Source organism: Sminthopsis crassicaudata, chromosome 1 (genome assembly GCF_048593235.1).
Source record: "Sminthopsis crassicaudata isolate SCR6 chromosome 1, ASM4859323v1, whole genome shotgun sequence".
Classification (NCBI taxonomy): Eukaryota; Metazoa; Chordata; class Mammalia; order Dasyuromorphia; family Dasyuridae; genus Sminthopsis; species Sminthopsis crassicaudata.
Genome location: NC_133617.1, coordinates 77322540 through 77350380, shown reverse-complemented (window position 1 = coordinate 77350380; position 27841 = coordinate 77322540). Strand labels below are relative to the sequence as shown.

Genomic DNA, 27841 nt, shown 5'->3' with positions numbered 1-27841 from the left:
GGTTTGTATGAGAGAGATCCTTTTCCATCTTTCACATCTTGAAACTGATCCATCCTAAATTTCCATGGTTTTTCCTAACAACTTTTTAGTCTCATTGACATATGGCTTATCCTGAAAGAAAATGTTATTTGGAAACCAGAAGTTAGACTAATTAAGACTTTAAAAGCACTTTCTAAACCTTGTGTCAAAAAGCTTTTTAACATTGCAGAAAACCTTTAACAAAATTTGTCAGCATATCGATTGTTCTTATATGTCATATTGTAGTCATTTTCCTTGGCTTTGGTAGGCTTATTTAGCATTAGTTTTGTGGGCCTATATTTGTTGTTAGGAGAAAAGATTCTATAAATGGAAATTAAAATGTCATCTTTAACATCATAGACAGTGTTGCGAGAATAAAACTAGTCTGTTAAAAACCCTTTCAATTATAAAACTAAAAATAGTGTGGAGAAAATAGGATTTCTTCAGTATTAGGATCTTACACTTGTGTGTTTCTCACTAAGAATAAATTTATTCTTATGGCCCAAACCTAGTATCATCATAAACATTCATGAAATGTTTAGAATAATGACTTAAAAACTTGAATGAAGGATTATGTAAATAAGCTGTTTGGACTGATCTTGCTAATCTTGTCATTTTTCCTGCCAGTCTCTGGGTCATATGGACAGCTTAATTTCTCTTAGCATTTGTAGTATTGTGACAGACTAAAAGATTAAGCACATATTCAAAAATTAGAGATTTAAAATACTAAATCTTGGGGAAGACACATAATTTACATTATAAAATAGTTTTGAGATGCATTTAAAGATATTTGCTTGTCTTATTTAATATGGAATGCTTTCAATTACTATGCTGTATGTGGGTCTGGAGTCCAGAAGACTTATCTTCATGAGTTTAAATCTGACCTCAGACACCTTTAGCTATGTGTCTTGGACAAGCCACTCAACCCCAACATTGCCTCAATTTTTCCTTCTTTTTTAAATGGGCTAAAGAAGGAAATGGGCAACTACTCTAGTCTTCGTAAAGAGAACCATAAATGGGGTTTCAGAGTCATTTGTTACTAAAAAACAACAGAGAGCAATGTTACATCCATATTTGTTATCACCAACAGACTTCTTGTTACCTTGTAGTATAATGAGTAGAACTTGATTGATTACTTAGTTTTAGCATGTTTCAGTGTAGTGTATATATCTGTGATTAGTCAGAAATTTATTAAGTGTCTGCTATATGCCAGCCACTGTGCTAAGTTCTGGGAATACAAAAAAAGATAGTCCCTGCCCTGGAGAACCTTGTGATCTAATGAGGGAAATACTACAAATTGTTGTGTTCAAATAAGCTACATAAGGAAATAAAAAATGATTGACAGAGGGAAGGCATAAGATGTGTTGGTCTTTGACTATGTTAACACTATCTGTTTGGGGGGAAGTTGTAGTTCATTTCTGTAGACATGACTCAGTAGGCTATCCTAGGCTATCCCAGATGCTGAAGATATATGTTTAATAAATACTAAAGGATAATTAGATAAGCTCTGGGTGGAAAGACTGATGTCACACACACACACACACACACACACACACACAATTCAATAAAGCATCCATCCCCCTATTTAAAGACTCATTGAAATAATCAGTATACAATTTAACTTAAAAGTAATCATAGAATGTCCCTTAGAGTTAGTTAATTTAATTTAACTTTAATTTATTTTCCCCAGTTTATACATTAAAAAATACAACTTTTTTGTTATATATCTCCATTTATTTTTTTAAGAAACATTTCCTTATGAATTATATTGGGAGAGAACAAGCAGAACAAAAGGGAAAAACTGTAAGAAGAAAAGAAATAGAAGGAAAAGAGGGGAAAAAGTGAACATAGTCTGTTAGATTCTTACTAAGTGCTAAGTCCGTACTTAACAATTCTCTAGTTCACACCTTTGGTTCAGGCCTTTAAGGGGAGATTACCCCTTTGAACTTCTGAGAAGGAATTTACATATGAAAGGAGTTTATACAACCTTTAAAAAGAGCAAGTTCATTGGTTGAAGTATTTTTCCCACAAGCCCCTGAGTTATCCCACACCCATTCTCTGGGTGGATAAAAGAGGCAGCATTGGGTCTGGAGTGAGTCGAGTCTGGGACAGAGTTGGGATGGCAGTCTTGAAGGAGAGAGTCTGACTAGGAGATTGAGTTTAGACGGTGGTCTGGAAGGAGAGTCTGGCCGGAGGCTCCAGAAGCTTCCTAAGAAACCTGCTCACAGAGAAAAAGATTTTACAGAAAAGAGATCTCCCAGAGAAGGATTATAATTGAAGAGACAACAGGACCTTTACAATAGTCCATATTGATTTACATTCAGACTCCGTAGTCTCTCTCTCCTTGGTTGTAGATGGCATTTTTATTTAAAGTTTATTGGGATTGCCTTGAATCACTGAATCACTAAGAAGAATCAAGTTTGTCATAGTTGATCTTCACACAAATCTTGTTGAATGTATTCTTGGTTCTGCTTCTTTTGCTCAGCATCAGTTCATGTAAATCTTTCCAGGTCTTTATAAAATCAATTGTTATTTTTCATAGAACAGTAATATTCCATTACTTTCATATACCATAACTTATTCTGCTATTCCCCAATTGATTGCATCTACTCATTTTCCAATTTTTTGTTACCACAAAAAGAGCTGCTGCTACAAACATTTTTGCACATGTGGGTCCTTTTCCCTCCTTTATGATTTCCTTGGGATACAGACTAGTAGTGGCACTGCTAGATCAAAGAGTGTGCACAGTTTTGTAACCCTTTGGGCATATTTCCAAATTAGAGCTAGTTATTTTATCAACAAATGTACTGTTATGGTGTAAAGCATCCTAGGAGTTTGTAGACAGCTGGAGAAAATTAGGGCCCTTGGTGATTTTTTTTCCCCCTTGATTTTAGTCATCAACTGCTTTGAAAATGAAAAATGTAATTGTTCTTTTTACCTCTTTCCACATTTCCACATTGTCCTAAGGAAATATGTTCCCTGAAAAAAAGGATCTTTGAACCTATTTAATGACTTAGGTGTCCCAATTTTATATACATAATTTTATTCAAATAATTTTTATACGATTCTTAAGATTTAGAGTTAGAAGGCAACTTATTGTCATAGAATATCAGGATCATGGAGTTAGAGCTGGAATTAATCTCAGAGACCAACTGGTCCAGCCTCTCTCTTTTAATTTTTTAAAATTTTAATAATTTTTATTTACCAGATATATGCATGGGTAATTTTACAACATTGACAATTGCCAAACCTTTTGTTCTAATTTTTCCTCCATCCCCTCCCCCCTAGATGGCAGGTTGACCAATACATGTTAAATATGTTAAAGTATAAATTAAATACAATATATGTATACATGTCTAAACAGTCTTTTTGCTGTGCAAAAAGAATCAGACTTTGAAATAGTGTACAATTACCCTGTGAAAGAAATCCAAAATGCAGTCGGACAAAATGAGAGGGATTGGGAATTCTATGTAGTGGTTCATAATCATCTCCCAGAGTTCTTTCTCGCTGGGAGTAGCTAGTTCAGTTCATTACTGCTCTATTGGAACTGATTTGGTTCATCTCATTGTTGGAGAGGGTCTTGTCCATCAGAATTGATCATCATATAGTATTGTTGTTGAAGTATATAATGATCTCCTGATCCTGCTCATTTCACTCAGCATTAGTTCATGTAAGTCTCTCCAGGCCTTTCTGAAATCATTCTGTTGGTCATTTCTTACAGAACAATAATATTCCATAATATTTATATACCATAATTTATTCAGCCATTCTCCAATTGATGGGCCTCCACCAGCCTCTCTTTTTTACAGATAAGTAATTTCTATAATGGTTTAGTGATTTGCGCAAGATCAGTATCAAAGAACTTCTTTCTAAAAGAAAAAGATGAAGTGGGGGAAAAAATTAAAAAAACAAATCAACATGTTGAAAAAATCTCCAAAACATAACAATTTTTCTTTTTTTTTTTTCCTAAGCCTTTCTCCAATTTCTTTTTCTTATTGTTAAGGCTAGTATTTCTAGTCTACTATTGAATTATAATAGTGATAATGGACATCTTTGTTTTACTTTACTTGTTGGAGAAGCTTCTAGTTTATCCCTATTACCCATAATACTTGTTCTTCACTTTAGATTGATACAACATATCAATTTAAAGATTTTTGTTTTAGAAAAACTGCATTTATTCCTGTTTTCTAATGTTTTATAATAGGAATGTGATCTGGTTATATTTATGTAGGTTTAAGAGTGGTATGTTGAGATTCCCTAGTTCTCTTATAATTTTATTTTAAATTTCCTGAAATAGCTTATTTAAATTACATAGATTTAAATGTTATGTCGTAAGAGAGAAAGTGGACAATTTTGATTACCTAAAAAAGTTGTAAATTGTGTATAAGTAAAGCTAATTCAGCTAAAATGAAAGGAAAAGCAATAATTTGGTGGAGGGAGTGAGGAAAATTTGCTCATTTCTAGATTTTATAGGGAACTGAGTCAGATTTATAAGAATAAGAATTGTTCTTCCGGTGATAAATTACCAAAGAATATGAATTGACAGTTTTCAGAGAAAGATATTTAGATTTATAAATAACCCTATAAAAATTGCCAAGCTAGAATTGATTGGCAACAGTTCTGAAATGCATAATGATCTATCTTAGAGGGGATATGGATGGGAGTGTGTGTGAAAGAAAGTAGAGTTAAGGATGACACCTAGATTGTGAGCCTGGTAAAGAAGGTACCGAGAGATGATAGTGCCCCTGAGAGTCATAGGAAAGTTTGAAAGAGGAAAGGTCTTGGAGAGAAAACCAGTGAGTTCTGGATATATTTAAGATGTCTTTGGTATATCCACTTCATGATGCCCAGTAAATACTTGGAGAGGTCATAAGAGAGTGTTAGAACTAGAAAAAAGAGCTGAGAATCATTAGTATAGAGAAGATTATTGAATCCATGGATACTCTTGAAATCACCAAGTAAAATTAGAGAGAAGAGAAGAAGGCCCAAGACTCCTGTTTAGTGACATGACCTAGATGAAGATCCCATAAAGAATATTAGCAGGAGAACCAGGTAAGGGCAGAGTTATTCAAAGCTAGAGAGTAAAGAGAGTAGCAATGATAAGAAGGTGATCCACAATCTCAGTGGCTGAAGAGAAGTTGAAAAAAAGAAAAAAGGAATATAAACCGAGAAAAGACTAGTCAATTTGGTGATTAAGAAATGCTGGGTAATTTTGATAAAGCAGTTTCAGTGGAATGATGAGATCAGAAACCATACTGTAAAGTATTAATCGGTCAGAGGAAAGAAAGTAGGGCAACCTATTGTGGTTGGTTTTTTAAGTAGAAATGGAAGGAGAATATAGTGTGGTAGCTATTAGAGATGGACAGGTCAAGTGGGTTTTTTTTGAGAATAGACAAGACATGTATTTATACAAAATAAGGCGTTCTGTCAGTAGGAAGAGATTGAACATTAGTGCAAGCTTGAGAATGAGAGAAGGGCCAGTCTGCTGGAGAAGACAAGATGGAATGGAACAGTATTTGCATGGGAGGGTTTGCCTTGGCAAAGAGAAGGGCCACTTCTTTATATGAGAAAGAAGTGTAGGAGGAGATAGTGGCAGAAGGCATCCAAGTTATGCAAGTTGAGGAGGAGTAGAGAAAAAGGAGGTCTTAGCAAATGCTCTCAATTTTTTCAGTGAAATTTGAGCAACATTCTCACTAAGAGAGTGATAGAAGCAAGAGTCATGGAGATGTTGTATTTTATAGACCCATATTTCTAGAAAATTGGCAACAGATGATTTTGAAAATGTGATCCAAGGATACAGAATTAATTTTTTTCCATGAGAAATGTGGGAGTAATAGTTCCCCTCACACTCACCTGTGTTGAAACGTCTGTTTATAGTAATATAGTTTCTATAATATTAAAACGTTATGTAACCATGGATGTTTGATAGAGCTACTATACAAATAGATTTAAAATATTCTGATGCCTTCAATATTGTCCAATTTAATTCAATTTGTAGCCAAGGTCTACAAAATATATATAACAAAATAATTATATCAGTTGACCTAAAAATACAATATGTATGTATGTGTTTACTCTTAAAAATCTGCCTTTTAACTGTTTATTTGGAAATATACAAGAATTTGAAGTACAAAGACTTCTGCCACAAAAACCATTTCACAGTATTTTCATGTCTCATCTGAGTGTTAGAAGATAGGGTGAAAAACACATTAGTAAACCTCATTCAGAGAGCTAGAAAATAAAAACAGGTGATGTCTGTGTGAGGGAAAGAGGGGAATAAGGAAGGGAGAGAGAGTCCTCAGCATGCTGAGGACCAGTTTTAATGCCATTTGCCTTATTATTAATGTCAAAAACTCCTTGTATTTTTTTTCACAAATTTACTCTTATTGGGGCAGCTAGGTGGTGCAGTGCATAGAGCACCAGCCCTGAATTCAGGAGGACCTGAGTTCAAATTTGGTCTCAGACACTTAGCACTTCCTAGCTGTGTGACCCTGGGCAAGTCACTTAACCCCAGCCTCAAGGGGGAAAACAACAACAACAACAACAACAAATTTACTTATTATATTAATGGATGCTTCTACATCAGAATCAGCCTGAGCAGAACTTTTAATAAATTCTTGTTTTCAGGTAAAAGTTTCTTCTTTTTTAATTTGTAGATTCTAAATCACTTTTAATTTTAATAAGCATAATGACCATATTTGAATTATCCTAAGCATTTTTTCTTGTTAAATAATTGAGTTTATACAATAGTAAAACTGCTGCTGTACCTTTGTAATATGATCTTGTAATGGAATGGAAAAACTCCTGCTCTATTGTATCTCATATTTGAAGCATAATCACTTTTTCATCAATAGTTATTGAACCACCAAATTTTGTACTACTAGTAAGGTATACATTGACTGAAACCTCTTATTTGTAAGCTGTAGCGTAAACTCACCTGTCAGTAGTGATGGTATATTTAAAGAGATAGACTTAAGCCATGTGAATGGCTTCTACATGTTCCCTGCCTATCTCTTCTTCCATTTCCATCTCTCATTTCTTGAAGCTGTAACTTCAATCCAGCCAGCCCACCTTCTCATAAGAGTTGCCCAGAAACCAAAAGCCAGCAAAGTTAAGACAAACCCACCAAGCCTACCCACTGTGGCCCTTCTATTGTGCCCTGCCTTTAATCTACTCATTCGGTTTTAAACTCTATGAGGTCTAGCTTTTGAACTCATTCAATTGAAATTGTTTTCTACAGAGTAACCATTGAGCAAATTTAATGGTCTTTTGTTATTTCTCATCTTTCTTGACTTTTCTCTATCATTTTTTTGGTTGATCATTCTTTTTTCTAGTATAGACCCTTTTTAGATTTGAATGAAACTGTATTCTTTTGATTCTCCTCTTTTCACTATTCTTCACTCTTATTTTGCTAAATCTTCTTTTAAGCCATACTCACTAATCATGGATGCTCCTATCCATCCTCCCAAGTCTGATTGTCCTTCATCCTCTTCTCTTCTCCCTTTGTATTATCTTACTTCACTGAAGAGTTACTTGATCATTGTTTGAGAATTTTTATTTCTTTCAAAGTTGTTTTTTCTTGACTTTGTTGTTTTTCTACACATTGTTTTATTGGTTCTGCTCACTTGACATTTAATGTTTGTATTACCCAGGAGACTCTGGAAACTCTTATTTCATGATTTCTCTTACATTAGTGATATCTTAATCATCAATTTTATCAATTCCTGGGAATTCAGTAATCATCTTCCTACAGATCTTAGATTTGTAAACAACATTTTAATCTCTTGAACTGAATGTCTTTTGAACACTTGAAACTCACTGTCTAAAACAACTTATCTTTCTCCCCAAATCCTTATCCCTCCTGAACTTCTCTATATTAATGTTGAACACACCACCATTATCTCTGTCCCACAACCTCACCTATCATCCTTTATTCTTCACTCCCACTCACCTGACCCATCTACTCTTACTGTTTTGATCTTCACAGTTTCTTCCATATATATCCCCCTTTTCTCCAATTATACAACTACCATATTGAAACAGACTCTTATAACCCTGCTTGTTTTTTTTAATATACCCCAAAGAAGAGAACAATTTAAAAATATCTATAAACAAAACCTTAACAAAAAACAAAGTTTGAACAAAAACTCAATCAGAATTCCTAGGAAATATGAAGCAAGAGAGTCTTGAGGAAAAGAAACAAGAACTATGAAAGGAAGACTAGGAGAAAAGAACTGACAGCTTAACATGGTTTTGCAAAGCAACAAACTCCTGGAAAATTAGAATGGTCCAAATAGAAGATAAATAACTACTTGAGACAATAAGAAATATTAAGATAAAGACAAGAAAAAGTAGAATAGCATTTTATGCCATTATTAGGAGTTTCCCCTCCAATTATGTATCCATAAATCTAACAACTTAAGTGAAATGTATGACTATTTATGAAAATATAAATTACCCAGATTAACAGGAGAGGAAATAAAATGCTTAATGCTGTCTTAGAAAAATAAATTGAATAAGCCACAAGTGAGTTCCCTGAGGAAAATTCTCCAAACCTACGTGCATTCACACGTGAATTCTGCCAATTTTTTTTAAGCTTTTTATTTTCAAAACATATGCATGGACAATTTTTTAACATGGATCCTTGAAAAACTTTGTGTTCCCTTCCTTCCCCCTAGCCCTCCCCTAGAGGGCAAGTAATACAATATATACAATATATATTTTTGTCATAAAAGAATTTGCTAGAACTCCTTTACTATATTTCCAAATAGTTTATATGTTAAGGGAATTAATTGTTCTTTAAAAATTTGATAGAATTGTTGGTGGAGTTGTAACCTGATCTAATAATTCTGGAGAGCATTTTGGAATTATGCTCAAAAAGTTATCACACTGTGCATACCCTTTGACCCAGTGGTGTTTCTACTGGGTTTCTATCCCAAAGAGATCTTAAATGAGGGAAAGGGACCCATATGTGCAAAAATGTTTGTGGCAGCCCTTTTTGTAGTAGCTAGAAACTGGAAACTGAATGGATGCCCATCAGTTGGAGATGGTTGAATAACTGATGGTATGTGAATATATTTTATGACAAAAAATATGCATTGATACCTAACTAGGAAGGGACAAAATAGAGACCAATTTCCTTAGTGAATATTTATGCAGAAATTTGAAATAAAAAATATTAGCTGGGAAATTACAATAATATAATCACAAAGATCATGCACAATGCCACATACATGTAACCTTTAAGGGGAGACACCAGTCTCCTTCTGAAGCTGGCACTTGAGCTGAGTCTTTAAGGAAATAAAGATTTCCAAAGTTTGGTATGAGGAGGGAGAATCCTCTAGGCTTTGAGGACAATCCAATGTAAGAACATATACATGTGTGACCTAATGTTATGTGTGAGTAGTAACATCAAGGAGAACATTATGGTTGGATTATAGGGTGAGTAGATGGAGGGAAATGGGAAAGATATAAAGGGACCAGATTATGAAAAGCTTTAAATATCAGAAAGAGTTCATATTTGTTCCTAGTGATTATAGAAAACCAACAGTTTATTAATGTGTTTGTGTGTTTTCAGGGAAGGTGATATTCAGACTAATACTTTGGAGGTTATGTGAAGGATGAATTGGAAAGGGGAGAAGCATGAGAGAGAGTGAAATTAGGAAGCTCTTGAAATAGTCTAAGCAAACTGTGATGAGAGACCCTGAATGAGGGTGCTGGAAAAGGTTGTAGATTTAGAAATAGGATCTGGCAATTTATTAGATAAATGAAGAATGAAGTGTCAAAGGTAAACACTAAGTTTGGAAATGTGTGTGACTAGAAGTTCAGAAGAGAAGAAAGTTTAACGGGAAAGAGTGATTTCTCTTTTGGACATTGAAATGCCATGAGAAATCCAATTCAGAATGTGCAAGTCTATTGATGATGTAGAAACTAGAGATCAAGAGAGAAAGCTCAGAGCTAGATAAACTTTAAAGATGGATAGATTAATGGAAGGGCAGATATATATATATATCTGGGAATCATCTGCATAGAAGTAATAATATATATCCTATATCCTCAACTAAATACTAAATCATGATAACTGAAGGAGCAATAGGTCATAGCTGTGTATAATAATTCTAATATCTCATGCGTTGTCTTGTACAAAATGGATGCTCACTGATTATTGTACACTATGATCCTACTCCTAAAAATTTTATTATTCTCATAGCTTAAGACAGCAGTCTGGAACCTTGAGATATCTTCATAGACTTGCCAGTGATTAGTGGTGTGAATTTATATGATCTTTGAGTTACTTATAGAAAATTAATAACAAATTCAGTTTTTATATATTATTAGTGTTGGCTGCTTTAGAAAAATAATAGCAGATAGATGAATTAGTATTGTAAAAGGCTTTTAGTGCCATAGAACAATGACTTTAAAAGTATTGAAAACATTAATTATGAAGAATAAAGACTTACATAGTTCTTTGAGTTCAACAGATGAAAGTCTGAGTATTGGTTAATATATTTTTACAAGAGCATCATCATTTTATAAGATTTAATTAAATGTTTTACAAATGTTCTTTCAGCAGGAGACTGAGGCTAGTCAGTTTCCTTTTGCTTCATGATCATACATACTAAATGTTTCTTGAGTTAAACTGTATTTATATTTCCTAATGAAGACTCAGATTGATGTGCTTTGTGATTTTATATATTTCTTTGTGCAGCTGGTTCTTTTTGTAAGCTTCAGCTGCTCTATGGGATGATTTTGGCAGCTGTTGATTGCCAGTTGTCCCTTGTTTAAGGTATGTCTAGATTGGCAGTATTTAAACCAATCAGGAAATGCCAGAGCATGTAGAAGGGGAAATGTTTCTGTTTAATAAGACTCAAAACCAAACAAAAACAGCAAAAGTCATTAAAGCAAATCCATTCAAGCAGAGCACTGACCAACTTGTGTATCTATCCTCTAGGTGACATCATTTCTAGAGTACCTACTTTACCCCTCATTATCATTCTTTTTTTCATTGTTTTTTACTATTTTTGTTGCACTAAAAGCCCAGGAGATGAGTTGATGATGACTTAAGCATATGAACCCATGTGAACAGAGCTTAATTTGTGGCTCAGGAAGGCTTCTAACTAGAATCTCAACTCTTCCTCCTTCTCCCAAAAGATGTAAGCTGCCTGATCTTTGTAAACATGATAATCTTGGTTCATCTCTTTGGCCTAGTCAGCACACTTAGCCTAGTTTTCTGTCACTCAGCATTTTAGTGGATCAGGACCCAGCTTTGGTTAAAACTTAAGTTCAAGTTCATCTGACACATACAGTGTGATCTTGAGCAAATCATTTAATCTGTTGCACCTTCAACTTCCCAAAACTGTGTATCTATATAAACATAGTTACTTTATCTATATAGTTTGGATGAGTTCTTTATACCAATGAAATCAGTTCTAAAACAAAAAATAGGATTAATGGGATAATTTGGGGGAGAATAAGACCAAACATCATATGGTGCAAACTTAATAAAGCAAACCTGTTTTAATAATAACTAACATTTATATAGTACTTATAGGCACAAAATATATACACATACTGTACAGTTACTTTATCTTCACAACAATCCTGAGAGAGGGGAGGGACTAGTATTATCTTCATTCTACAGATTAGGAAACTGGCAAACTGAGGTTAAGTAACTTGTCTGAACAAGTTCCTGCAGCTAGTAAGTGTCAGGCCAGATTTTAACTGAAGTCTTTCTGGCTCCAGGCCCAGCGCTGTATCCACTATCTTACCTAATTACCCCTTCCTCTCTTTCTAAGAGATAGATTTTCCAGAATTGAATGCTTAAAACATATTATTTGGGCCTCATCTTGCAGAGACCAGATGCTAAGTGAGACATACCACAAATTCACAGGAAAAGAAAGCAACAAAGTGGTGGTTGTTGTGCTTTGTTCTTGAAGAGGACCAAAATGACATCACTATTAGAGTAGAGTTACAATGTGTCTGACAGTGGCTGATCAGACCAATACGAGCTTAGAATGCTCTGCCACAGGTCAGATACAAAGTGGGGGAGATATTTCCCAGGATGATGACTCTAGAGCTGGGCCGGATGCAGGATTGTATTACCACTTCCAGAGCTCTTGGGTTTTCTTCCTCTTTGGTTGCAGTTGGTATTGGTATTGATGAGAAAAGTAGTCCTGACTGCAGGGCCAGTGATCTGGAGCTCTGTTCTCTTCCCACAGCTCTTGGGCTGAGAGAGTTGGGCTGTCTCCATTGAGGTCTAAAGAAAGGGAGGTGTTAATCATGATGGTGGCAATGGCTTGACTGCTCCGGCACATGCCGCCTCCTCTTTTTCTCCGGATACTTCTTCTTCTGATCTTACCTAATATGCATTCTCTTTTTGGTGTTTTCCTTTTCAGGCTAGAATGGGTGGAAATCATCGAGCCTCGAACACGAGAACGCATGTATGCCAATCTCATCACAGGCGAGTGTGTATGGGACCCACCTGCTGGCGTGCGGATTAAGCGTACCAATGAGAACCAGTGGTGGGAACTTTTTGATCCAAACACATCTCGTTTTTATTATTATAATGCCACCACTCAGAGAACTGTATGGCACCGGCCACAAAACTGTGACATCATCCCTCTTGCCAAGCTTCAGACCTTGAAGCAGAATACAGAATCCCCAAGGGCTTCAACAGAGAATAGCCCTGGACGCAGTAGCAATGTCAGTCGAGAGGGCAGCACCAGCTCTTCCCTGGAACAAGAGCTAGAAGCTAGCGAGAAGGCTCAGGAACAACAGGCCCGAGCCAATCGACAGTCAACCCAATTTACTGCAGTAAAAGAAGAGAATGAGAGGTAAGACGGGAGTAAACCAGAGAAGGTGCTAGTAGTTTGTCTTCTTTCCCAACTGAGATTTTTTAGGAGAATTTTCTAGCTTTTGTTTTAGCAGAGAATGAGATAGCCTGTCATGACTGCTCACAGAGTGCCTTCAAGCTATTTCTCCTTTTGCTCTTATTTAATACAAGATACTTATGTTAAGGGAAGTGGAAGATTAAGTTTCTCCAGGGTTATTGTTATGCTTTTGATAAATAAATAAATACATAGATACATAAATAAACAAACAAATAAATTTAATTCATTAAATATTTCTCTATTACATATTAAAAATTTAACATTCATTTTTTTTTAATTTTGAGTTCCAAATTCTCTTTCTCCTTCCACCCCTCACCTATCTCACTTGATGGCAAGCAATATAATGTTGATTCTGCATGCAGTTATACAAAACATATATCCATATTACTTGCTCTTCATTCTTGATGTGACTTCCCTCTTTGCAAGTATGTTTCTATGTAAAAAGTTTTGGGAGGATGAAGATGGTTACTATTTTCAGTTACTTAAAGGGCTTTCAAAAGTTAGACAGATGAAACTTTTTTATTCTTGGTCTTTCAGAACAGAAATAGAAGCAAAAGATGAAAAATGTGGAGAGTTACATTTTATGTCAATGTGAACAAAGACTCTCTATTCTAAAGCTATCCAGAAGTGTGGATTGGACTTATTTCTATGCTTCCCAACATCTCCACCCCACCTCCCTTTAAAAAAAAAAAAAAACAAAAAACAACCTTCTCATAAGAAATATAGAAGAATAGGTTAGATTAGATGTCTCCTGAAATACTTTCAAGCCTTTATAATCATTGAGGTTGAGAAGCTGGATTGATAAATTTTCATAGTGTTGAACCTTCTGCTGCCTTTCCCAGAAACTTTTGTATCTCTGTTTGTCTTCTCAGTTAGTTGTAAATTGCATTAGTGATCATGGAGTCACAGAGGTGTGTATGATAACTTTGAAAATTAAGAAGTCTGTAAAGTGTTCCTTTTAAAAATATATATATATTTTAATAGTTTTTATTTACCAGATATGTGCATGGGTAATTTTACAACATTGACAATTGCCAAACCTTTTGTTCTAATTTTTCCCCTCCTCCCCCCCCATATAGCAGGTTGACCAATACATATTAAATATGTTAAAGTATAAATTAAAAACAATATATGTATACATGTCCAAACAGTTGTTTTGCTTTACAAAAAGAATCAGACTTTGAAATAGTGTACAATTTGCCTGTGAAGGAAATCCAAAATGCAGGCGGACAAAATTAGAGGGATTGGAAATTCTATATAGTGGTTCATAGTTTATCTCCCAGAGTTCTTTCGCTGGGTGTAGCTGGTTCAGTTCATTATTGTTCTATTGGAACTGATTTGGTTCATCTCATTGTTGAAAATGGCCACATCCATCAGAATTGATCATCATATAGTATTGTTGAAGTATACAACGATCTCCTGATCCTGCTCATTTCACTCAGCATCAGTTCATGTAAGTCTCTCCGAGCCTCTCTGTAATCATCCTGCTGATCATTTCTTATGCAACAATAATATTTCATAATATTCATATACCACAATTTATTCAGCCATTCTCCAATTGATGGGCATCCATGTAGTTTCCAGTTTCTGGCCACCACAAAGAGGGCTGCCACAAACATTCTTGCACATACAGGTCCCTTTCCTTTCTTTAAGAGCACTGCTGGATCAAAGGGTATGCACAGTTTGACAACTTTTTGAGCATAGTTCCAAATTGCTCTCCAGAATGACGATGTATCTCAATTCTACCAACAACGTATCAGTGTCCCTGTTTTCCCACATCCCCTCCAATGTAAAGTGTTCTCAAGTGTTAATTTCTACTTTTCTCAGTCTGACTTTGCTTCTCATAAGCTTCCAGAGGCTTAGTTTTTGAGAGTAAGAACTCTGGGCCTACCTTTGTAGTGACTGCTTACTCTAGGTTTCCATAGAAAGCTGAAGGAAGCTAGAATTAAGTCTCAGGTAAGGCTGTAGGTATATAATATGGGTATAGAGAACAAGAATGAGGGCTCTCTTCCCTATACTCAAACTGGGTACTGGCTTTATATAAATGTACCTATGCATAATCTACCTACTAATCTTATCTTCAGGCATGGCTTTAAGTGCCTCAGATGCTTATTTAGTTCCAGAAAAGCTAGATGACCAGTTAGTGTCTACAAGTGACTTCTCCAGAAATCACAATGTTTTGGTTCCCTGACTTGTTATCATTCAGCAAGGGATATCTCTAGAATTTTGTCAAAGATATTAGAAAGTTCAAGAAGTTCTGATTAAGCTAAACTCTCCATATGGGTAGCTGACATCCACTTGTTGAGAGCATAAGTGACTGCTCCTTGTGGGTTGTTACCCATGTGACTTTAGAATGTGTTGCAAAAGGCAACAGAAAACAAATGAGAGTCAACATGAAAGAGCTGGCCCTTGTCAGCTGCTTCCTTCTTTCTCTCCTTAGATGGAAATTCCATCTGAGAAACCCTGGCTTTGCAAACAGCTGGAGAGTTGTTGGTTTTGTAGTTGACACTACTCTCTGAACTTTCAGCTTGGCAGGCTGCAATCTTTGTTTCCATTATTGATGTAGCTAACCAACCCCTCCTAGTCATATCAGTGGCTGCATTCCTTTCAGTCTCATATCAGAAATATAGTGACAAGTGGCCAGGAGCAGCTGTCCATTTTGATGTTTTGTTAGGAGGAGAGGAAGTGGTGTGGTGTATAGCAGAGGGAACAGTAAAGTAGGAGAAATCAAGGGACCTGGGATATAAGCAATTAATTAACCAGAGCTAAAAGAACCTTAGATCCCATCCAGTGAAGGAAATCACAGCCTAAATTTGAGAGAGAGAGAAGCAGAGGGGGTGGGGGGGAGCAGAGGCAGAGAGAGAGAGATTTTCCCCATCCAGATCACACCAATTTTTAGGGCAGACTAGAAAACAAATCTAGGTTTCCTAATCAGAATTTCCACCTTAATTTATTTCTCTATAAAAAAGATCTACTAAAATTTTTTTTAAAAATCAGGCTTCAGTTTGATTCAGTTCAATACATATTTTGTTTGATATCTCCTATCTGCAAGATAACTCTTCTAGGTCCTCAAGGAGAGGAGCTTATATTTTTCCAGGTTGGAGGGCTTCAACATATATATTGATAAAGATTAAGTAGGTATAAAAGTGATAGAAAAATCAAGTTATAAAAAAATTTTTTAAATTTATTTTCTGTCACTGGAATTTCCATATAATCCTTTTTTCCCCTCAAACCAAATTGCATACTCTTATAATTAAAGGATGAAGAGGAAAGGGGGTGAGGAATTTAGCAATACTAACCAACACATTGACCAAGTTTAATGGTATATGCAATGTTTACAATCATTCCTCCACCTTTTCAAAGAAGAAAAGGAAGTTCATTTTCTTCATCTCTTCTTTAGGAAATAGTTTGTCTTCAGAGTAATTTTGAGAAGGAGAAAATGTTAACAACTGAGGGGAACAGGAAAAGCTTTGTGAATTGTAATACATAATTAATATGAATTGGTTCTATCATTTTAAAAAGCAATTTGGAAATCTAAGAAAAGTGACTACAGTTCTCATGCCTTTTGGGACCCAATTATCCCAGGCCTAGACATTTTATCTCAAAGAGATAAAAAGAAAGGCTCCCATGTATACAAAAATATTTGAAAAAGCACTTTGGTAGTAGCAAAAAAGTAGAAAATTATTGATTTCCATTGACTAATGATAGCTCAACAAATAATGATACAGTATATGAATACAATCAGATGTGCTGTAAATGTTTAACATTGGCTCTCCAGGAAAAAGATGGTGTACACATGATATAACATATTGAAATATAGGTGTTAGACATTTTTTTCTTAAAACCAGTTTGTTTATCCCTAGAGAATGAACTAAAAAACTAGTTAAAAGTTTTTAAAGTTACAAGATTTAAATAAGCTTATATAAATCAACATTTTTTGTACTGTCAACAAATCTAAGCAGGAAGAAATAGAAAAATTCCATTCAAAATAAATGCACATAGTGTGAAATACTCAGGAATCTTCTTGAAAAGACAAATTTGTTGCCAGGGACTGTATGAACACAATTACAAAATATTTTTGCACACATAAAGACATTTAAACAATTGGAAAAATATTAATTGCTCATAGGTAAGCCAACTCCATATAAGAAAAATAATTCCCTCTAGATTTAGTTAGTGCCATATCAGTCATCTTATCAAAAATTATTTTGTAGAGCTAAAAAAAATTAATAATAAAGTTAATCTGGAAGAACAAAATAATCCATAGTGGTATATAATCCGTAGTGGGAAATGACTTTAGTAATCTAGAAATTGATAAATCCAAAGATCCAAGATTTGGAGGTAAAAACTTATCATTTGACAAAAATTGCTGGGAAAATTGGAAAGCATTGTGGAAAAAGTAGATATAGACCAAAATCTCATACTGTATAACAATATAGGGTTAAAATGGAAAAGTGATTTAGAAAAAGAGTTATAGTATAAATTAATAAGGAGAGTATATGGAAAAACAAAACTGTCAGATCTATAGGTAAGGGAATTTATGACCAAATGAGATAAAATGCATCATTGGAAATAAAATGGGTCATTTTGATTGCATGAAATTGAAAAGTTTTTGCACAAGTAAAGCCAAGTACAGCTAAAATTAGAAGGAAAGCAAGAAAATGGAGGGGATTTATAGCAGATTTTTTTTAATGGCCCCATTTGTCAAATATATAGAAAAATGAAACATTTCTAAAAATACAAGCCATTTACTTTCTACATAGGTGCTCCAGAAATTAACTGGTATTCTACCAACTCCTTAATTCTTTTTTTTTTTTTTTTTGTGGGGGTAGAATATGGATACTGGTTTGTTCTTTTAATATTGATTTTTCTTCTTGCTTAGAAAATAATGGCTAATGATCAGGGTGGTTTCCAGGTTAAATGTGATGGAGATTCTCACTATTTCTCACCTTTTCCAGGAGGTAGAGGTGGGCAGAAGATACCAATGTTAGAAGACAGATTTCTTCCCCCTTGCTCAAAATTAAAAAGAGAAAAAAGCTAAAAAAATCTTTCTACATGTAATTGTATAATATTTAATGAAATAAAAATATATTAGCAAACCGGTTTAGAGAACCTAGAATAGGAACTCCTAATCTATAAAACCAAGAAAAAAAATCATTGAATTTGACAATTAAGATATCCTTAGTAACTTTGAAGAGAGCATTTTTTTAGTTGAGTAATGAGATCAGAAGCCATATTGCAAAGGGTTGAAGAGTGAGCAAAAGGAGAAGTGAAGGCAATGAGTGTAGACAGTTTTTCCAAGGATTTTGAGAAAGGAAGGAATAGCTTGAGAGAGTAGGGTCTAATGCAGTTTTTATTACTATTATTATCATAATTTTATGAATAAAAGAGATAGGCCATGTTTGAAATCATGGGAAAGAAGGGAAGGAAGCTATAATAGGAAGAAATTTGAGAATCATGAGATTACAGTGTATTCTGCTGGAGAATATTAGAGGGGACAGAATCAAGGGCATATATTAGATTTGATAAGAAGAAAGACCATCCCTTTGTAAGAGAAAGGGACATGATATCAAGTGGTTTTAAGATTTAAAAGGACTGGAAAAGGTAAAATTCTCCTTGAATGAGAATGACATTAGTCTTTTTCAGTAAAGAAGCATGATCTACTGAAGATAGAGAGGAGACCTTGAAGAAGAAAGATTTAGGATAGAATCTATGAGATGTGAGATAGGAAAACAGATTAGGAAGAAATCACTGGCCTGCCTTGGAACAGTGAGAACTTATTTTGTAATGTTCCTAGTTTTCACAGTTGGGAGACTTCCCCAGCATATTCATCAATTCATAACTGGGGGTGGAGGGAGATAGATTGAGGAAAGTAATTTGGGGTGAAAATTTGGCAAAAGAAGAGTATCACTTAGAAGAGAAAGCAAGGGATTCAAGGGTGAAGGGTCATGGAGACTGAACTATTGGCTTGAGGTTGGAGAATGAAGAAATGAAGTGAGAGCAGGCGTGACAGCTTAAAAAGTACTAGACAGAGAAAGAATCAGGGAGCTGGACTGAGAGCAAAGACAAAGATACTGGAAGGAGCATGCATGAGAATAGGTAAATGATGGGAGGCTATGGGAAATGGCCAGGAAGTAACTGTTTCTAATTAGGGAACTGGAACACTTGTGAATTATGGCAAGATCTAGTGCATGATTATTTCTATGTGTTGGTTCCATTGTGATGGAAGGAAGAAGTCAGTCATAAGATTTAAGGAGGTTGGGGAAATGGGAAGTTGGGGGGGGGGGTCTATGCAAGCATGTACATGGATAGAGAACAGAAATGGGATAGGAAAAGATGGTCAGCCATATATTAAACTCCTTGAGAAAGGAAGGAGAATGATTTAGGCATTGGTTTTGATTGAGTGTACTTCAAAGGAAGAAAGATACTGAGTCAAGGAAGGAGAGTCTAGAAGTGCAAAGGGGAGTAAAGAATATTCTTTATTTTATATATATATTATATTATATAAATAAATATATACTTATATTTATTTATATATATTTATTATTTTATATTATATATTATATTATATATTATTTATATTTATATCATATATATATATATATATATATATATATATATATATATATATATATTATATTATAGTCCTGATTCCAGTGGAAAAGTCTCCTATCCAGATCTCAGTCTCTCTGACCCAGAACCGTGAGTAACGAGGAAACTTTGTTAAAGATTAAGTGAGTGTGCTAATAGATAAATAAGGAACTTAATTGTTAAGGGCTAAACCAGAAATCTCTTATAGCTGAAATGGGGCAGATGTTAGCTAAATACAATCCCTGGACCTCAGCCGACTCAACCCCAGCCCCAGAAGCAACCTCAGCTCCACCCCCATTCAGGAGTGGTACTATAGAGAGTATAATCAAGATAATTGAGGAGCAGAGTTTACTTGTAAGCTGGGTACAGATTGCTAAACTCTTGGCTGCATTAAGACGCACATCCCCTTGGTTCTTAGAGGAAGAAAAGATAGATGTAGATAAATGGAAGCTAGTGGGATTTGAAATGAAAGAATTTCATGCAAAAAATGGGCCTCGTTCAATTTCTGCAGAAGTATTTTATATCTACAACATAGTTCAATTAGCCTTAAACTATCAAGCAAGTTGTAGGAGAAGGAAAAGTTTTAAAAATGAACAGAGGAGGAAGTGTGAGGAAAAAAGGAAAGATCAAGATCTTGCTGTAGAGCAAGAGGATTTAAATGAGGAATTAGGATATGATTCTCTTGAAGAAGCTTCAACCCTGCCTAGAGAACAGATTATTGACAGGCCCACATCAACCCCACCTTCAGAGGTGGAGGAAGAAGGAGGAGAAGAGGCAGAAACACAAACAGAATTGCCTGTGAAGCAGCCTAAGCCCATGACAAGATGAGAAAAAGCATTGGTTAAAGCTAAGAGAGAAGGACAGGATATAAGTGATTTTATACATGCATATCCTGTGATTGAAGATATTGACTCTGTAGGTCAAAAAAGGAGAAGATATGCACCTTTAGATTTGAATAAAATTAAGGATTTGAAAAAAGGTTGTACCCTTTATGGGGCTACATCAGCTTATGTTAAAATGTTACTAGACGGTTTGTCTTATGAAGTCCTAACTCCGAATGATTGGAAATCCATAGCAAGGACATGTCTGGAACCTGGAGAAAATTTGCTATGGCTTGCGGAATTTCATGAATTATGTAAAATTCAAGTCAGATGCAATTTGGAAATAGGAGTTAACACACAATTCACTTTTGAGCACTTGGCTGGTGAAGGTCGGTATGGAGAGAATTCAGAACAGATTAATTATACCATGACAATATATGAACAAATTGCTAAGGCTGCAATAAAAGCTTGGGGTGTCCTCCCTGGACAGAAAGATCGCGGAGAGGCTTTCACTAAAATACAGCAAGGTCCCAATGAACCTTTTGCAGATTTTGTGGGACGTTTGCAAACTGCTGTCAAAAGAACTATTGGAGAAAATTCAGCTACAGAAATAATGACCAGACATCTGGCTAAGGAAAATGCCAATGAGATTTGCAAAAGAATTATATGGGGATTAGACAAAGATGCTCCTTTAGAGGAGATCATAAGACACTGTGCTACAGTGGGAACAAATGCTTTTTACACCCGGACAATGATGAACGTGGAAAGACAGGGTCCCTCCTGGCAAGGGCCTTCTAGAGAAACTCGGCGATATTTTCAATGTGGAAAAATTGGGCATCTAAGAGCTCAGTGTAGATATGGAGATACAGTAAGAAGACAGAGTGAGAGAAGACCTAAAACCCCATGTCCAAAATGCAACAGAGGACTCCATTGGGCATCAGAGTGTAGAATAATTCAGGGAAATGGGATAAGGGGCCCAGGTCCAGGGCCCCAGGCAAAAAAGACTTGGGGCCTGATGGCAGCTGATATTACATCCAAAGAACCTTTAGAAGGTCATGACTCTGATTTGATCAACCAGCAGAAATGCAATCACATGGCAGAAAAGGATTATCTGATAAGTCAGCCAAAAGGCAATCAGATTGCAAAAATGGATTACACTTGGGGAGAATACAGGCCTTTTAAACCAACAGGGCTGTGTCCAGTGCAAACAACTCCAATGTAATTGCCAGATGATGAGAAGAGATTTAAAAAGTGGTAAATAGAAGGAAATTAGATAGGTTGGCTGCCTGGGAGAGAGGGTTTGCTTGTATTTCTTCAGCAGGAGAAGGAATCAGATGGGTGCCAATGAGTCATATTCGCCTTGTCCATCAGAGAGAGACAGAAAAAGAGAAAGACCTCAAAATAAAGGAGAAGATCTAAGAAACATCTTACACCGAAAGAGCATGGCTAATAATAGGACTGTTAAAGAACTTTAAAACCAGCAGGAATCATTGGACTTCCTAACACAAGATGAGATTAATGGACAATGGACTTATGGACATTTATAAATTCTCAATTTATGATTATTTGATCATGTTATTTGTTATATACTTCGCATGTATTATGTTACTATGTTACTATGTGCTTATGTAATTTATGTAATTATGTGTAATACCTCCCATATTGATGGATTTATGTTTCAAGGTCATGACTATCCTATGTTCTAAATCAAAAGAAAGGGGGAGATGTTAGGATTACTAGGTGAGAATTCAGGTTGTCTGGACAATTACAAGGTGAGAACTCAGGTTGACTTGACAGTTCTCTGGCTCAGACCTGTAAAGGGAGTTTACACCTTAGGAATCCTAGAAGGAGCAAGCTCATTGGTTGAAGTGGTTCTTCCCAGAAGCCCTTGCATTATCCCACACCCATTCTCTGGGAGGATAAAAGAGGCAACATTGGGCCTGGACAAGCAGTCTACCTGGGGAAGGATAAGAGCTGGAGGAGATTCAGAGCCAGGATTCAAGGAGAAGTCTCTGCATTACATCAGGCCTGACGGGGCTCTCTGCAGGAAGGGAAGTCACTTTTCTGGAGAAGAGTTAACAGCAACTGCCTGGAGACAACGGTTCACTACAGGAAGAAGAATCTGTCTGAGAGATTTGAGTAGACACAGCAGATCTCTTCCCAGAGAGCGATCTGGCAGCTTCTGGAGACGACAGCTCGCTACATTCCTAATTCATTCTCTCCACCTCCCCAGAATAGCCACGTCCATCAGACTTGATCACCATATAATTTTATTGTTGTCATGTATAATGATCTCCTGGTTCTGCTCACTTCATCTAACATCAGTTCATGTAGGTCTCTCCAGGCCTCTCTGAAATCATCCTGTGATTGTTTCTTACAGAACAATAATATTCTATAACATTCATATACCATAAATTACTAGCCATTCTCTAACAGGGGCATCCACTCAATTTCCAGTTTCTTGCCACTACAAAGAATGCTGCCACAAACATTCTTGCACATGTGGGTCTCTTTCCCTTTAAGATCTCTTTGGGATACAGACCCAGTAGTAACACTGCTAGGTCAAAGGGTATGCACAGTTTGATATCTTTTTGATCATAGTTCCAAATTGCTCTATAAAATGGTTGGATCCATTCACAATTCCACCAACAATGCATTAGTGTCCCAGTTTTCCCACATCTCCAACATTTGTCATCTTTTCCTGTCATCTTAGCCAATCATATGACTAGAAATAGTTTCAATTTCTTCATTTGAAAATTGTCTTCATTGTCTTTTAACCATTTAGCAATTGCACAATGGCTTGAATCTTATAAATTTCAGTCAGTTCTCTATATATTTTAGAAATGAGGCCTTTATCAAAACCTTTGAATGTAAAAATGTTTTCCCAATTTATTGCTTCCCTTCTAATCTTGTCTGCATTAGTTTTTTTTTTGTACAAAACCTTTTTAACTTAATATAATCAAAATTATCTATTTTTATGATCAATAATGATCTCCAGTTCTTCTTTGGCCATAAATTCCTTCCTCTTCCTACCCTCTTTAGCCTTTTTGTTTTGGGGGGGGAAGAGCAGTTTAAGGAAGGTGGGAGGTTAGCTCTTTTTCTTTTTTTTTTTCCTCAGAAAGCAATGGCTAATGGTCAGGGTAGCTCTCATTTGAATGATAGAACATTCTTTACCTTTTCACCATTTCCCATTTGGGGGACAAAAGAAACCAATGTTAGAGGATGAGTTTTTTATATATATATATATATATATACACACACATATATATATGTATGTATATATATATATGTATATATATATACATACATATATATGTGTGTGTGTATATATATATGTATATATATATATACATACATATATATGTGTGTGTGTATATATATATATGTGTGTGTGTATATATATATATATATATATTTCACTCAAAATTATTAAAAACAAAGTAAAATAAATATATAGACTAGTTACTCTAAATTGAATGTAATCTCTTAAACTCAAAAGAAAAGAGATTGGGCATTTGGATTTCAATGTGTGGGGATTATTTGCTAATACTTTCTAAGGGCATTGTTTTTAAAAAAAAAAAAAAACACAGAAAAAACCTATAATAATCTGGGCTAAAGGACTCTAATCAGATTTTAGAATTTAAAGAATGTCATTGTCTCTGGAGCTGACAGACCTTTATAAACCAGTAAATCCAGTCTCTTCATTTTGCAAATAAGGAAACTGAGGTCTAAAATGAACACAAGACTGACTACCCAAGATATTGAGGTAGAACTATAATGCCAGAGAAACTGAAGCAAGATAGAGATTAGAGACTTTTAATATTTTATTTGGATTTCTGAGAGGGAGAGATTTTCTGGGACCAAAGGATCCATTTTGGTCCCAGGACAGATTTCTTAAAGCATTCAGCATTAGCATCAAATGTGAAATGCCAATGAATTATATACATGGCTCTAAAGGAGCAGGGTAGACAAAGGCAGGGGAGTGGAGTCCAAACACTGAGAGCTGAGAATTTACAAGAAGGGGACCATCAATCTGGCTCTGACAGGTTGGGGGTAGGACCATAAATTCTGATAAACTGGGAGTGAAGGGAGTAGGTCAGTTCCAGACAAAAAAGTCTGGAACTTAGAGATAGAGGATGCCAGTTAGGTATCTGAGAGAGGACATCTGGAGTTTTCTTTTTTGGAATTCCATAGTAGCCAGATCTTTTTAGCCCTAATTATCTCAGTCCTAATGAACAGACAAGGGGGTTGCAACCAGGGGAATTGAGGCAAAATTCAGGGAAACTGAAGCAGAACAATTCAGGGAAACAGGCAGGACTATAAAAGAGAACTGTGACACAATAGAACTAGGACAAAAACCAAGTGTTCTTGATAAGGTTTAGATTTAGGGAACCAAAATGAAATTAGAGTTTCTGGTAGGGAGTTAAATGATAAGGCCTAGTGGCAGGTTTGGGATTTAGGGAACCAAATAGAGGGGTTTGGCTCCCCTGTACCTCCTTGGGATTCAGTGCAAGGATAGGGAGTTTTGGGGACTCCCTTCAGGCAGCGCAGAGGTTCTCTGTAAAGGAATTTACAGACCCAAAAACCTTGATTGATAAAAGAGGTTTATTATGAGGATTGGAAATAAGGTTAGAAATCCCTACAGAGAGGCATAAAGTCTTGTTAGGGAAATAGATGAGGGTAAAGAGAGGGTGGAAGTGGAAAAGAATATTCCAGTGGGCTGAGGCCCTGGGCATCCCAAGCTTGGCATAGCTGGCATGTTTGGAACCTCTGCAAAGAAAGGATTTTAATTTGGCTCTTTTATATTGAGTGTCATAGTGGGGGCTGGGAGAGCCCAAGTTGGCTCAGACCCATTGGGGGCTGGGACAAGCCTGGATCTCCTATTGGAATTAAAAGGGATGCTTTTTGACCAGTATTTATAATTGAATCAAAGGCTCTGGCATCCTGGAAAGACTGCTTGTCTGGGGAGGATTAGGAGGGGCTGGGAATCTGAAAGGAATTACAGATCAATAGAAAATACAGTTTCTTAAAGGGACCCCCAACCAGCTTCATTCTGAGTATAAATCCAGTGATATTTTACTGTGCTGCTTCTCATACTCACTCACTTTAATGCCTACCTGTGTATAACAATGGGATAATGTAAACTGTGTTCCTTGCTTTTATAACAGGGTTGGTTTCATAATGATGAGAATTAGATTAGGAGTACTTAAATGAAATTAGGTTTAATTGAGGTCTAGTGGCAGGTTTGGGGTACAGGGAGTCAAATAAAGCTCTCCTGAAACCCCTTTGGATTTGGCCCAAGGATACAAAGTTAAATGAGGTTCTAGTAGTGGCGCAAGAATCCTCTGTAAAGGAATTTACAGACCCAAAAACCTAGATTAATAAAAGAGGTTTATAGTGGGGTTTGGAAGTAAGGTTAGAAGGGAGAAAGACACCAGGGCCAGGGCTGGCAACGGTGGGCAGGAAGCCTTGATATGGCCAGCGTAAGGATGCCATGTTTGGGACTCCTGCAAAGAGTGGGCTCCAGTTTCCCTCTTTTATAATGGGGAGGCTTTTGGTAATCTTGAAGGGACTGTGGGTGTAATCCCAGGTTGGCTCCCGGCTGGGTTTTAGCCAGGGTTAGAATTTGAATAGAATTCAATGTTTTTTTAGATAAGGAACTGTTTGTGTTTGGGGTGGGGGTTGGGAAACCTGAGCAGATCATTAGAATGGGGTGCTGGGACAGCCCAAGTTAGCTCAGATCAGAGGGGGGCTGGGAGAGCCCGTATATTTCCCATTGGAATTCATGGGGGTTTGGAATCAGAAAGGAATCTTAACCCACATCAATGGCACCTGACTGTATGTAACACATGACTGGCCAGACTTCAGCATTGCACAGAGGTTTTCCTATATGTCCATTGGATTGGTTGTTGATCCGTTCAGACCTACTCTTCATCTGCCAGATCCAAATTCTCTGCTTGACTAATCCACACAGTCCTTTTCCTCTTTTTCAGCTGTGCATAATTGCACTTGATTCAGTTTCTGTAAGGCATCTTAAATGCTAACTAGTGGGAGAAGAGCTCATTCACACCTGTTTTTTCCACACAAATAAGGACCTATTCTAGAGCACTTAACTTGATTTCCTTTCTTTATCTCAGACAAACAATTGAAAAGGAGTTCAGAAGGTATCTCTTGCTGCTCCTGTGTGAGAAGCAGTCACTGTCTCTTCCTCCTCCCCCCTTCCCATCTAATTAATCTATCTGAGACTTATCTTAAGAGAGGCAAAAAGGAATTTATTGCTGTCTTAAGAGAAAGAACTTCCCCAGTCTACTGGGTCAGCAAGAGAATGCAAGAGTGAACAGAATTTTCCCCAGCTTCCCCACAAAACTAAGATATTTGCTCAATAGAGGGAGACCTAGTCTGACCTTTTCCACCAAGCAGCTTCAACAACGCAAAGCTGGAGGGGGGAGGTTCCTTTTAAATCTCAGACCAGGTCCACATCACAGAAACCCAGTCCCTGTCACTAAGGAGTTTGCATTCTTATATTCTTTGGGGGAAATAACCTCTACTCCTACCACTCATGTTTGTCCCCCCAGGTCTCAGTTTTCTAATTTAAGTTTCATTTCTGCAATTTAATTTTTATAACTATAGACACCAAACAAATACCCATTTCTCACACTTCTGTTTGGTTAAATTCTAAATCTTAGAGAGGGCTTTGCCCTACTAAGTATAAATATGGCACTGATGGAAAAAGAGACAATCAGAGTCATGTAGAGTTTGGATTTTGCATTCTAATAAGGAGTCAGCCATGACCATTCAATTCCCTCTGCCTGGAAAATGTCTTTGGGATACCTCTTTTCCAAAACCTCTCTGCTCTGATCCCAGGAAATTATCCTAGGGGCTTTGAATTCTCCAATAGGAAGCATTCATTGAGTACTTGCTTTTGTATGTAATACAGACCTAGAGCTAGTTTGTATCAATTTGACTGTCTAATTTTCTTTTTTTTTTTTAATAAATTTTTTTTATTAATTTTTATAATTATAACATTTTTAACAGTACATATGCATAGGTAATTTTTTTTTTACAACATTATCCCTTGTACTCCCTTCTGTTCCGAATTTTTCCCCTCCTTCCCTCTACCCCCTCCCCTAGATGGCAGGCATTCCCATACATATTAAATATCTTATACTATATCCGAGGTACAATATATATGTGCAGAACCGAATTTTGTTATTGTTGTTATGGCAAAGGAAGGATTGTATTCGGAAGGTAAAAATAATCTGGGAAGTAAAACAACAATAACAAAAAAATGCTCACAGTTTACACTCATTTCCCAGTGTTCCTTTTCTGGATGTAGCTGATACTGTCCATCATTGATCAATTGGAATTGGATTAGCTCTTCTCTATATTGAAGATATCCACTTCCATCAGAATACATCCTCATACAATATCATTGTTGAAGTGTATAATGATCCCCTAGTTCTGCTCGTTTCACTCAGCATCAGTTCATGTAAGTCTCTCCAAGCCTCTCTGTATTCCTCC

The 27841-nt window shown here is 36.1% G+C and overlaps 1 protein-coding gene across 3 annotated transcripts in view; it reads left to right on the top strand.

Annotated features, from left to right (window-relative positions):
- Nucleotides 1–27841, top strand: part of ARHGAP39 (Rho GTPase activating protein 39) — a 316607-nt gene that overhangs the window by 126042 nt on the left and 162724 nt on the right. For all 3 annotated transcript variants that reach the window (XM_074263619.1, XM_074263602.1, XM_074263610.1), the window contains exon 4: nt 12414–12851. In XM_074263619.1, the coding sequence (XP_074119720.1) occupies nt 12414–12851 (438 nt within the window). The remainder of the gene's footprint in view (nt 1–12413; nt 12852–27841) is intronic.